The sequence below is a fragment of the Balaenoptera musculus genome, chromosome 14, assembly GCF_009873245.2.
Source record: "Balaenoptera musculus isolate JJ_BM4_2016_0621 chromosome 14, mBalMus1.pri.v3, whole genome shotgun sequence".
NCBI lineage: Eukaryota > Metazoa > Chordata > Mammalia > Artiodactyla > Balaenopteridae > Balaenoptera > Balaenoptera musculus.
The window spans coordinates 30,714,744-30,727,885 of NC_045798.1; the positions used below are offsets into that span (position 1 = coordinate 30,714,744).

At 43.6% G+C, this 13,142-nt stretch overlaps 1 protein-coding gene across 3 annotated transcripts in view; it reads left to right on the top strand.

Moving 5' to 3' along the window:
- PPP4R1 (protein phosphatase 4 regulatory subunit 1) overlaps positions 1-13,142 on the top strand; it is a 61,196-nt gene that overhangs the window by 27,684 nt on the left and 20,370 nt on the right. For all 3 annotated transcript variants that reach the window (XM_036823126.1, XM_036823128.1, XM_036823129.1), the window contains 3 exons: positions 184-311; positions 6,952-7,463; positions 12,283-12,437. In XM_036823126.1, coding sequence (XP_036679021.1) covers positions 184-311; positions 6,952-7,463; positions 12,283-12,437 — 795 coding nt within the window. The remainder of the gene's footprint in view (positions 1-183; positions 312-6,951; positions 7,464-12,282; positions 12,438-13,142) is intronic.

Genomic DNA, 13,142 nt, shown 5'->3' on the forward strand with positions numbered 1-13,142 from the left:
CTGGATGAAATTTCTGTTCCATGCAGACGTTTTATAGGGTCTCATATTCACATTCTCATGGTTTAAATATTCAAGCCAAGATAAAAAATTTAAAAGTAAAAAGGAGAAAATAATTGACGGGGAACTGTAAATCCTAGCTGAAGAAGGATTTACGTTTTATTCCTGTCCTTTTATTCTTCTTAGGTTCGGCAAGCAGCTTTTCAGTCTCTGGGACCTTTCATATCTACTTTTGCTAATCCATCTAGCTCAGGCCAGTATTTTAAAGAAGAAAACAAAAGTTCAGAAGATACATCAGTAGAAGACAAAAATAGGTATGATTTTTTTAAACTTTGCTTTCCAGTTTTACTGCTTGTGAGCATTTTTTTCATTCTCACTATTTTTATAATGTTCTTTTTGGAGAGTTTACTATTTCTCTTGATTACAAAAATAGGTAAATATTTTAATAGAGTTTTATCTTAAATACATTTGTTAAATATCTCTGGTTAATTACATATTTAAATGAGAAGATGAAGGTACACATAACACAGTTAGCTTGGTGCTAGGCAGATAGAAAGCTGTAGTGATAGATTTGATAATAATTTTTGTATAAGTTTATTTAATAAATAATTTACCTAGTAAACCATCTGTTAACATTTAGGATATACAAAGTAATGGTTATACAATTTAAAGGGTTTGGTTTTATAAGGAGTAAAACCTAATTTAGGAATATGCGTTACTATATAGTCAGTTTCTTACTATTATTTTCCTTTTTAGTCAGTTAATTTTATTGTGGATCTTGGATTCTCTGTCTACAGAATAATGATTGTAATCTCTCAATTGAGGGGGAAAGTATTTTAATGATTAGCACCAAATTAGTGCCCTTACTAACTAGAATATCAACTTTTAAGAGCATTTAATAAGGCAACCAGATTTTCAAATAAAGCTTAAAGAGGACATCTCTGATTTTTATTTTTAATTTTTTTTGCATTAAAAAGTTTTAATTGAGTTTTAGTTTTTAAAATTTATTTTAGTATATCCTTAGGGGAAAAATGGTTCAGACCTAAGTTAGTGCATGGGAAATACACACAGACTTTGACAGGTGTGCACTTGAGCTCAGTTAGTGCCTGTTTCTGTAACAGCCCTGCCTGTAATGCCTGAGTTACCAGAGTGCCTTGTCCTCCCTTGTCATGATGCTAATGGACATTTTCTTCTGTAGGTCTTGATACTGTGATATTTGCTTTCTTGGTGTTTTGATTTGGCAATTCTTCCTTTCTTCTCTGCTGCCTTGTTTTACCTTTTTGCCCGTTCTCCTACTGTCCTGCTGAGTAGCCAAACAAACCTGAGGTGCTGTTTTTTGTAAAGGAAGAAAAATCATTCTAAACCTGTCTTCCTAGCAAGGGAAGTCTGTCAGTTCTTTTGAAAACAGCTGCTGCAGGGAGTGTGACAGAGTGATGAGGTGTGGGGGAGGGGTGTTACCTGCTCTTCAGTTTTAAAGTCAGCGACCTTTTCACTAATGGTACTAATTGTACGAAGACTATTGCATAGCTTTTATTTTTGTATCTGGAGAGAGTCTAGGAAGTGAAAATATAAATTTACAGAGAATTATTAGGATGGGGTCAGCAAACTTCCTGTAAAAGACCACACAGTAAATATATTCGATCTCCGTCAGAACTCCTGCAGTGTGGGAGCAGCCGTAGACTGTCCATGATGCATGGGCTGAGCTGTGTTCCAGTAAAACTTTATTGACAGAGACAGTTGGCGTGGCTACCATGGCCGGTAGTTTTGCTAACTGCCGGTAAAGGACATTATTGGAAGAGCTACTTAAGGGCAGTTAGTTATCTTTTAGCTACAAACCTTAACTCCTCTTCCATTGTAATGAGGTCTGTCTTAGTGTCAAGTCAATACTCTTTGTAGCATTGGATTTTCACTATACTATTAGGCTTTATTGAATTGTGTTAATGATGTAAGGGAGGGAGGAGACAGTTGCTGGCTGAGAAAGGAGTTCTGTTAAATATTGTAAAAGCTGTTGTGTAGTCCTAGGTATTATTATCTCAGAGCCATTAGCTGATTTGCCCTCTCTTAAATACTGCACTGGCTTTTGTTTTGAGCTGTCTTAAATCCAGTTTTGTTATTTAAGGTTGACTGGTTGATTATGCAAAAATTAATTGAGCACCTACTATGAACCAGCGACTGTAGACAGATGTACAGGACTTGGTTCCCGTTCTCGAGGTCCCCTCAGTTTCCTAGAATTCAGATTTCTCAAATGAATATCTCACAAAATAAGCAAGTTTTTGGCAGTATATTTCCGCTACTGTTTATTTCTTTTGTAGTGTTTCATCTGCTCCTGGAAACATTTAATATCACTTAATACTCTTTGAAGCATTTATTGATTATAAACCTCTGACTTTATAAAATACCAGGTTTATCTCTCACTCACCCTTGATCAGGCTGTTCATACTTCTTTGAAGGTGTTAATAAAAGCTGTGCCTCCAGAAGCAGAGTTAAGCATTCAGATTTGCACTTACAAGTTATGTGAAATGAGCAACCTCTTTTCTGTTTAGTTAAACCAGCTATTACACCGCTCTCCGAATACACTGCCTTCTTTGGGTTCTCCCTCTTTGTGTCTGGGACGCCATCCTGTTTCATCCACACCTCATTTAACAGAGAGAATGTCTGGACAGACTACCTCCAAGAATCTTGGAGGAAATTCAGAGCTTTTGCATCCTGGCTGTTCATAGCACTGGTGCATGAGCACTAATTTTAGTCATATCTCTTGGTCGTGTATTTTGCACACATTCATCCAGTGGACTGCCGGTCCCCCCGCGTAGCAGCCTGGTTTTTATCTTTGTGTATTCTGACATCTTCACCAGGCCTGGCGCATGCTCGGCACATGATAAATGTCGAATGAGTTATTGTTAGAAAATAATAGATTTTATCTCAAAAGCCTTAAGTAACTGAACTGCTTTTGCTAGTTTTTCTCAGTTTAGCTTAAAGCTAACTATGTGTGAGTAAAATTGTTACGGGTACAAATCTGGAAGTATTTCACTGATGTTGAGACTCCATTATGAAGTCACAGCACATGAAGGCTGTGTCTGCTCTCATCTCAGGATGCAGTGTTCTGGGACCAGATGTTCCCAGGGCACTTTCCTAGGCCCCAGTCTTGAGTCACCAGGTCTCTGAAGATACTAACTCTCAGCTTACGCAGGCACCGAGGAGACGTTGGTTCTCTTGGAGATGCGTTTCTGGCTGACCCTCTGCTGCACTTGTTCCCTACACCTGTGAGGAGCTGGGCTACTCCGCTCCTTATGCGAGCCCTCAGTCTCCTCAGTTCTCCTCAAAATAGCGTTTGCTTGTATGATAGCGTTTGCCAGACTGACTGTTAGGAATGTCAGAATTCTGGCATTTAGCAGCTTGATTGTGCACTGACTGTTACCCAGCTCCAGGAAAAAAACGTATTTGGAGAATTTATATTTTTGACGGTTTATTTTGAAGCAGACGGTTTATTCGTACAGAATTTAATACTTCCCAGAATTTCATATGAGGGAAAATGTTTTTGTCTCTTTAAAAACATACGAGGAGTTTGAAGGTGGGACAAACTAGTAATTTTTCATAAGGCAAATAGAATGACTTGGCCAGTGATTCTTTGTTTTTCCTGCTGAGAATATTAAAATTTAATTTTAATGCTAAGATGAGATAGTGATCCAGGAACTTCAGGCCCTTGGAATAGTTTTCCATACTAAATGGCCTTTTAATTGGTTTCTTTTTGTGAATTTTAAGTGGAAGTTTCTTAAATTCATCAGATAACAAGTGAAGTCTTAAGTTTCAGCCATTTGCTCCCCACCACCACCAAACAATGTCCTTTTACTATAATTTTTATTTTTTTTTATTTTAAAAAATTTATTTATTCATTTATTTATTTATTTTGGGCTGCGTTGGGTCTTCGTTTCTGCGCGCAGGCTTTCTCTAGTTGGGGCGAGCCGGGGCTACTCTTTGTTGTGGTGCGCGGGCTTCCCATTGCGGTGGCTTCTCTTGATGCGGAGCACAGGCTCTAGGCGCGCGGGCTTCAGTAGTTGTGGCTCGCGGGCTCGAGAGCGCAGGATCAGTAGTTGTGGCGTACGGGCTTAGTTGCTCCACGGCATGTGGGATCTTCCCGGACCAGGGCTCGAACCCGTGTCCCCTGCACTGGCAGGCGGATTCTTAACCACTGTGCCACCAGGGAAGTCCCTACTATAATTTTTAAAATTCAGTTTGCATGATATCAGAAAAACTGTAAAAATAGCCAAAGAATCCCATAAACACTTCTTCCAGATTCTCCAAATGTTAACATTTTACCATACTTGCTTTATTTTTTCTGAATTCTTTGAGATAAGTTTTAGACATGATATTCTTTTTACCTTTCTTAAATATTTCACTCCTCAAAACACAGATACTAATACATAACCACACTCTAATTACCGAAATTAACATAGATACAATACTGTCATCTAGAGATTTTATTCAAATTTTACCCATTATCCCACTCGTGTTTTAAAACAAAAGAAAAAATATCTTTAATAAAGGCATGATTGGAAAATACCATGTAATTCATACACATATAGAAGACACTTATCTTGCGTAAGAGCACTTGCTTCCGGACTGTTCTGGAGAGGGAAGGGATGCTGCACACATCGAGGCCAGCCCCCCACGTTACGACTAAGGAGTAAACGTGGGATCTGCAGCGCCAGTGCTGGTGAGACTCGCGTTCTCGCAGTTTATGTGTGCATGTTATGTATTTTATGATCGTAAGAATGGTGGAGGAACAACAGAATTTTAAATGCTGTCACTGTGTGGTGTGTTTTCAGATGAGGTATTAAATATTTTTAGCTGTATCTAAAAAAAATATTTTTAAAATAATCACGTGTTTTTAAAAAAATTCGTTTCTGAAAACAGCGTGAACATTACTGTGAGATAAAGTGCGATCCAGGAAGTTGGTGATCTCCTGAGAGCACATACGGTGGCTCTGTAACTCGGGTGTCACGTTGGTGGTGACGTCACCTTCCAGGGCACAGGCCGGGTGAGCCTCCTGTTTAATGTCTTTCACTGTGTATATTTAAGGGCCCATGTTTCAAGGGAGCACCCCACCCTCACCTGACAAATTTACCTACATATCCATCCTCACTTCCCTTTCATGTTTCTTAGAAAGAGCTGTCTCTTCACCTATTTAATCTGTCCACCTGTGTTCTCGAGCCCCTAGTCTTCCTTCTCAGAAAGACGTTGCTTTATCAGTGATTCCATCAGTCTCCTGTGTCTTCAGTTCTTCGTCTCTTCTGGCCTTTGTCTCTGAGCCTGAAGAATGCTCGTCGGAAGCATCCTCTTGGACAGGAGGAATGCCGTGCTCTTTGTCACTCTGCACGACTGTCGTGACACATATGCAGGCCAGTCCTTCTGGGGCGCCCTCCAGTCTGTCTGGGCTCTGACCAGTTTCCCGGCGACGTCACCACCTGGAATTCTATGTAGATCCCGACTCAGCCCGTCCAGACTGAAACCCCCTCCTCAAACTGCCCTGGTGTTTTTCACTTGCAGTCGGTGCCACCAGCACCTGTTCAGTCGCTCAGGCCAGAAATCTGGAAATCTTCACAGGTTCCTCCCTTTGCTTCTCATGCCCCGCGAGCGGGAAGTGAGCAGTCGTGTTGGCGTTGGCGTCATTTGAGTGTGTTTCCATCTTCTGTAGCCCCGACACGCCACCCTGTTCAGAAGGGCATCCCTGCCACTCCTCACCTGCTCCGCTGCACTCCCTGCCGCCGGGCGCACCTCTTGTCCTGCTTCTGGGTGGCCTTTCTGAAAGAACGCATCTCAAAATGTAACTCTCTTCACCCCTGCCTTGTCTCCTGTACCCTAGGGTACGTTCCGGAGGTGCAGTGGCTCCGCCGACTTTTCCATCGGTTCCCTCTCTGAGCCATCGTAAACTCATCCCGTTTTCTGAAGGTGTGGCACCTCTCCTGTCACTCCTGCCTTTGCGTATGCTGTCTGAGTGCGGTTTTCCCTTAGCCTCGTAAGCACGTGTTGGTTGCTCCACCCACGGCTCCTGTCATTCCCTGGAAAGCCTTTCGTTGCAGCTGGCGCCTCTGCCCCCGCCCCCAGAAGCGTTTGCCTCTGATGCTAATCTCAGGAGCAGCAGCTGCCTCTCATTCACGTAGGAACCCTCACCACCGGTGTCGCTCCCTGGCTCCTAGTAGGTACTCAGCACCCGTTTGTTAAGGGTAATTGAGTCAGATAAACTCTGAGGGTGAACTTTAAAACTTGCCGTAGAGCCTCAGCGTAGGTGGTGGATGGCGGTGACCCGTGGCCTGTGGCCCCAGGGCTTGTACCACCTCTCTGTCAATTAAGTCATGGCTGCAGGGGGAGAAACTTTTGGGAGTAGAGCTGAAAGTGTGGAAGGAATAAAAATAACTTTATTTACACTTAAGTGGACTTTAATATATTTTGCGAGATAGTAAATAAGGATCTTTTCTAATGCTGTGTAGAGGGTTTTTTTTTTCTTTTCTGTGTAGGCAAGGAGGTTTTAATTCTCAGCTTTTCCATATGTCATTGGAGCACAGTGGCAATACTATAATCCTAAAAATCAGATAATTTTTATGATGTATTTAGCTTAAAATGCATTATGAGAATTTATCTTCCTACTATTTTTAGTTTTTTTATTATTGAAATTAGCATGGTATTATAGAATCCCGGGGTTCTTAAATGTTATCTCCTCCAACTATTACGTAATACTTTAATATCTAGACTTAACAGATGTTTACATCTCTGAGCACAGAACAACTGATGGAAAAAGAAGCATTATCAGTAATATACGTAAACTACTGAATTTGTATGGATAATTTGTAATTTTTAATACTTGTCTAAATGCTTTATGTAGTATCTTCCATTGTTTTTTTTTTTTCAGTAATTATTTTTATACTTTCACTTTCTTTTTCCCAAATAAAACAATAAAAGGACCAGAGATGAAGAAGTCCCAGAGGATGCACAGATCAGGCCAGAGGATGTTCCTACAGACCCCACTGTTAGTAATTCCAGTGTCAAACTGGAAGGTGCGCCGGACCCGGACATCAGTGCTGAAAGCCCTAGGAAGCCTCCAGGGGACAGCTCGTTACCTTGTCCTTTGTCCTCAGAGCCTCATCAGGAGGCAGCTAGTAATGAGGATGATAAAAAGCCCGGCACCTGCAGGTCTGCCTCTCGGTTGGAGGTGGGCTCCAGTGCGCAGGACTCAGCTCCCCTAGATCAGGAGTTGTACAACTCCTTCCACTTCTGGAGGACTCCTCTTCCCGAAATAGATCTAGATGTGGAGCTGGAGCAGGGCTCTGGGAACAAACTCGGCCCCGAGGGGCTGGAGGGAATGCCTGAAGCCACCTCCCCGGCTTCTGCAAACATCACCATGGCCACCAGAAAGGAACTGGAAGAGATGATAGAAAACCTGGAGCCACACATTGACGATCCCGACGTGAAAGGTATGGGAGTCAGTTCTTTATTCTGATAAAAAATGTTATTTTCTGACTTTTTTCCCCAGAAAAATTGCCTTTTAAAAATCTGTTTTGACCATTGTCATCATGTATTCTTGTCTGGATAAATGTGATTAGTCTGAATTTCAGGAAATAAATTCCAGCTGAGCCCATCACTGTGTTCCTCAGTGTAGCAGGTACAGATGTGTTGGTTCATAAATCGCTCTCTGACTTGTTCACACTCACTCACTGTTTTTACAGTTTTAACCCTAGAGTCCTGCCTTAACTCTTCTGCTCTGGATCTCATTAACCTTTTTATAAACAGCAGATGCAGTGCTGTGTTTTACGGAAAGGCTGTAGTCTGTTAGCAGTGGACAAAGATACGTATCTTCCTATGGAACGTGGTGTTTTAAGAGCTGTGGGCGTTTGCGAGGGTCCTGCTGGTGTCTTTGTTTCTCAGTTTGGACCTTGTTCCATTGGGTTACACGTGTGTCGCCTAGATTCTGCCATTGTGAACAGCAGCCTTGAAGGTTGTTGTGTGTAAAAATAACAAGTTGCTCTCACTCAGTGGAATAGGAGTGTGGGAATGAGGTCCCAGGCCACCCCACTCTGCCTGCCGGGGCCAGGGAGTGGTTTACGGTCTGGGGCCAGGAACCTGATGCCAGCGACATCAGAGCTCCTACTGATGACGCTAACCAGTGACATCTGAAATGTTACCATAAAACAAAAAACAATTTTGAAAAATCCCCAAACTGCAAGTCTTCAGATCCTTTATCACTTTGTGGATTTTTTTTTTTCCTTGTTCATTCTAGAAGCTAAAATTTCTAAACTGTCAGTTTGCTCACTGTTAGCAAAACACCTATTTTTAAAGCAGACAAAGCGAAACCTTCAGTGTCCTTCTAAAACACACAAAACCTTGTTGTGTTTAAACTTGGAAAATTTCATCCGTGGAGGTGATATTAGCAGTTATCTTTATTTGGCTTTAACGTATCATGATTTTTAAAGATTTCCTATGGTAATTTTATACTTGGAGAAAAACTAAATGATTTGTTTGATTAAAGGCAAATTCATATCCTTGATGGTTGAAAGTTACTTTAATTTAACTGGCAGAAAGTCGCCTTTTCCAGAATGCTGTGAATAGTATCGGGCGCCGTGAGCCTCTGAGTCTGTGTCTGCAATTTATCCTCGCTCTTCGTGGACCAGTAGTTCATTCCTCCTCCTTGTGAGTGTTTTCCATAGAATGTCCTATTTTCTATCCCTCGTGGTGGATTATTTTCCCTGAAAACCTCACAGCTTTACTGTTCTCGCGAGTTCCTCAATTGTGGCTCCTGCCCTTGATTTTTACCCCCTCGAGCCCAGAATTCTGCATTTTATGACAACCTGGTGACGTAGCAAATACTGAGGTTTGGTTTTGTTTGACAAATTAGAATCTTCATCAGAATCTTGCCTTTGCCCCCTCCCTTCCACCCCAGATGAGGAGGATGGAGACAGAATTACACCTCAGATGTGCACATCTTGGGGTGATCAGCTCTTGATAAATGTTGTCTTTACAGGTTTCTGCTTTTTGTTGAAATAAATTTTATTATCATTTGTTAACTTAAGTTTTATTCAGTTGATCAAACTTCAGTAACTCTCGTGTTTTGTTTTTTGTACGCTCCTTACCTTTATGGAAAAAAGATTCCTAACTGGCCTTTGGCCCGTTCTGGGAGCTCTCCCTGTACACACCTGCTAGTCAGTTCTCTGACACGTGGTAGACACCTACTAAATATTAATGGAAATATTGAATAAGCTACTTTAAATTCTTTTTTTTTTAACAAATAAGCTAAAAGTAATATGTATAGTTTGCTTTTTTAAAAACCCTACATGGACACATATGAGTTTCAGGATATGACTTTGTGTTTCAGAAGGTGACTAACACTGTTTGACTTAAAATTTACAGGCTGCAATTGAGATTTTAGTAGTAATACTATATTATGATGTAATCAGTTCTCTTTCTAATTCAGCTCCTACACCTGTTACAATTTAAATTTGTCATGTTGTTCTTTCTGTCCATAATGTTGATACTTTCTTAACATATTCATTGATTGACTGATTCATCCAGCATCACTTATCGAGCACCTATTATGTGCCAGCTACTCTTCCAGGCAGTGAATATATACCAGCAGCAGACCAGACAGAAATTCCAGCCTCAGAGAGCACAGAGGGTGACACACTTCGTGTGTCAAATGTTCTGCAGCAAAACATCGGTGGGCAGGATTGGGGGCGGGAGGGCTTCGGCTGCAGAATTCCTGAGCATCTGAGGGCAAATTGAACCCGTGTTAATTGTAGTAACTATTTCTGACTTTTCATACTACTAGAAGGTGTTTTGGGTTTTTAAAGGGTGTACCTTAACTGTGGGTGCTTTTTCTTTTCTGATCTGCGGTTGTGGACAGTCTGTCAGAGAAGGTCTACCTTTTTGAAAGGCAGAATTAACCCCAATTGGAAACTAAGTTCTGGCCAGGGACTCAACTAGTTCTGTCGCATGTGTGTATTCTTGACTGGGGGCGGGGGAACGTCAGGGTGAGGTGGACCCTCAGAGTCGAGTTTCTGCTTTCATGAGCCACTGGGTCCCTTGTTCTTTTCCATGCTGTTTGGTGGGAATGTCATGGGGAACAAGAGCAAGAGTTGGGATTTTTTTCCTCTGAGGCAGCCTTTGCTTCACAGTCTTACCAGTTTAACTCTTACCTTCTTTGAAGCATTGATAGATTCATTTTTTTTTTCTTTGTGGGTCTCTAATCAAAAAACTTAAGTGTTTCCAGGAACTAGAATGAGATGTTCCTGTCAGAAAAAGAAAGCCCTTTCTCAGCTGTGGAACAGAAGTAGATCTTACGTGGAAGGACAGAAAGGGAGGTAGTAAAATGGGAAGAAGGTGTAAGAGAGCCCCTTTTCCAAACTCCCTGGCGTGTGGCATCACCAGGCTGATTCAGGATTGAGCCACGGCTGAATAGTGACCGATGCCGGTTTGATTGGCCGTGGCCAGTTCACAGACTGCAGAGGGGAGCTGGCCAGGCCAGCAAGTGCAGAGCTCTCTCCAGTTTCGTTAGGGCCGGTGGAATGACTGGGTCCACTGGGCAGTTGTGGTCCGAAAAATCATATTGTTTATTGATTGTAAGCAAGAAGTTGTTAGGAACTTGTGACTAACCTCCAGGACGGTGTGCGAGAGTCAGAGACGGAAAGGGTGAGCTCAGCCAGACCAGCGCTTCGGGGGGGGCAGGAAATTCCAGGTTCCAGGCTGTCCCCGATTCTGAGCGCAAGTCACCAGGGGCCGCGTGGGCTCTGATCCTGGGGTTTCCGCCCGCATGGTGAGGAAAACGCAGACGTGGCGAAGGCCTGTGCTTCAGTTTCCTTCCGCTGGCCGTGGTGAGCCATCCGCTGAGTCTCAGGCAAGCCTGGGTTCTCCGGGGCCGCGGGCTCCCCGTGAGTCGGCATGAGGTCGTCCTCGTGACCTTTGTACCAGTCTTTTGAAGGAGGTAACCTCAGTGTAACTCACTGAAACTTTTGCGAACGTACAAACCTGAAGGTAGAGAGTAACATAGACGAGGAGTAGGCTGTCGTTTGCTCGGGCTGGTGGCCTGTGCGAGGCGTGTTCCGTGAAAGGCTTCCCAGGAACGGGTCACCATGCATGAGGGAGCCCACCCTCACACCCCCCGCCTGCATCTGCGGGGGCAGAAAGCATGTTCCGGCCCGTTGGCCTCCTTTCGTTCTGTTGTGATTTCATTGTGGAAACTTGGAGGATTCTAAAAGGGGAGCTGAAGTGAGTAAAGGATTAGTACAAATTGCAGCTGAAATTCCCAAAAGAATGAGGATGCTTTCCGTGAGTAACTTTTCATGATTAGACACCTTCAATTTAATCTATTCAGTTAGGTCATCATCCTGTATGTTTCTTGTGTCTCTCTTGCTGGGTACCTTGTATACTTAACTAGAATTTTATAAATGCTATAGCATAGTAATAGGTGATCTTAATAAAATGCTGATTGCTTTTTAATAATCTTTAAATAGAGTGGGAACACACTTTCTAATCTTTGTACTAAATAAATCTGCAGGTAAACTTTATAAATTCCTATATTTTGAGCATCCAGGTGGATTGTTACTTGAAGTAATGCTAAACAATTTCTTTTTGCTAAATTCCTCATTTATTTCGGGGGGAAGGAAGAATGCTTTATCTTCACTTTGAATGACTTTTATAAAGAAGATGTAACTCAAAACGTAGACAGTGCCATTTGCCAGACTTCAGGGCTGCTGCTTGGTTATCTGTCATTTTGGTTTCCTGCAAGTGAGACAGTGCTTGTTTGGGATCCCTGTGTTTGGGACAAGTCACTAATTTCACTTTCAAAAAGAATTAGAGAAAAGTAAAATAAACCGGAATGAGATATGAGATGTTTAAATGTAACTGCCACAGAAATCTTTGTAATTCCCATTGTTTTATGTTGGCAGGGTCTGTGTGACTGCTCTCCTGCTAAGATAGCTTAGTAAGTAAGCCTCGCCAGTCCCGCTCATGCGTTCCCGAAACATAGTTCACTGACCCTGAATTTGACTAGATAGCATCTCTCTTTTCATACTAACGCAGAATAATGTACAGTAGTGGGTAAACATTTTTAATCTCGTGAAAGCACATTAGTTTTCTACTTTTTCCCTCGGAGAACTAATGATTGACCACAGTAGAGGTTTTTTCCAGCTTTTCGATGGCAGTGTCCCAAAAGCACTGCGTCTCATTGATCCCATAACCCTGCGCAGGGAGAGCCCGGGCACCCGCGGCCCCGTGCTCACAGGCCTGTCGTTCCGCCCACAGCGCAGGTGGACGTGCTGGCCGCCGCCCTGCGCGCCTCCAGCCTGGACGCCTGCGACGAGGTCAGCGAGGCCACCCGGAGGGCCCCGCAGGATGAGCTCCCTGGCTGCAGACTTGACCACGGCACCTCCGGGCCTTTGACGAGCGAGGCCGTCGAGGTGAGGGCTCCGCAGGGCGTGCACAGTGAGCCGGGTGGACCCGGAGCCGTTCGCGGGGCAGCCGTGGTGCTTGTCACGGCCCAGTTACTATGTCCTGTCTGTCGCTGGTTTTCTCCGTCTCCCTTCTGCATAAAGTAAAAGTCATCGTCACCACGTCCTGTCTCTGTGACATGAGTGTCATGTCCAGAGCTTGGAGTTAATAGTCAGCCCCGGGACTGTCTACAGGACCACTCCGCAGCTTCAGTGTGGGTGTGGCTCACTGCAGTGAAATAATCTTACTGGAGACAAAGCCCTTTATCAAGAGTAATTAACTCTTCCCTTTTCTTTTTGGAGGGGTGCTTTGTTTCTGATGGGACCATTTCACTGCAGCGAGCAGCGCAGTATTCTGAGCGGAAGATCGGGACTTGAGGCCGCGTTGCGGGATTATCTGGACCCTGGAGTGTGCGGGTGGGTACTGTGACCAGCCCGCCTGCCTGTGTCCTGCACCGTCCTCCCCAAACCCCCCGACCCCCCACCAAGCCAGCACCACGCGGTGTCCGTAGTTCTCATCCCTTGTGTGTGTCGGCGGGAGAAGGAACACATGCTGGTGGCCAGAGGCAGGTGGTCTCGGGACAGAGCGGCCTGGACGCTGAGCTCAGGGAGGGGGGCCTCATACGCATGGGGGCACGGGGGTCCCAGGGCCCCGGTGGATTCCTGGCTTGTTTT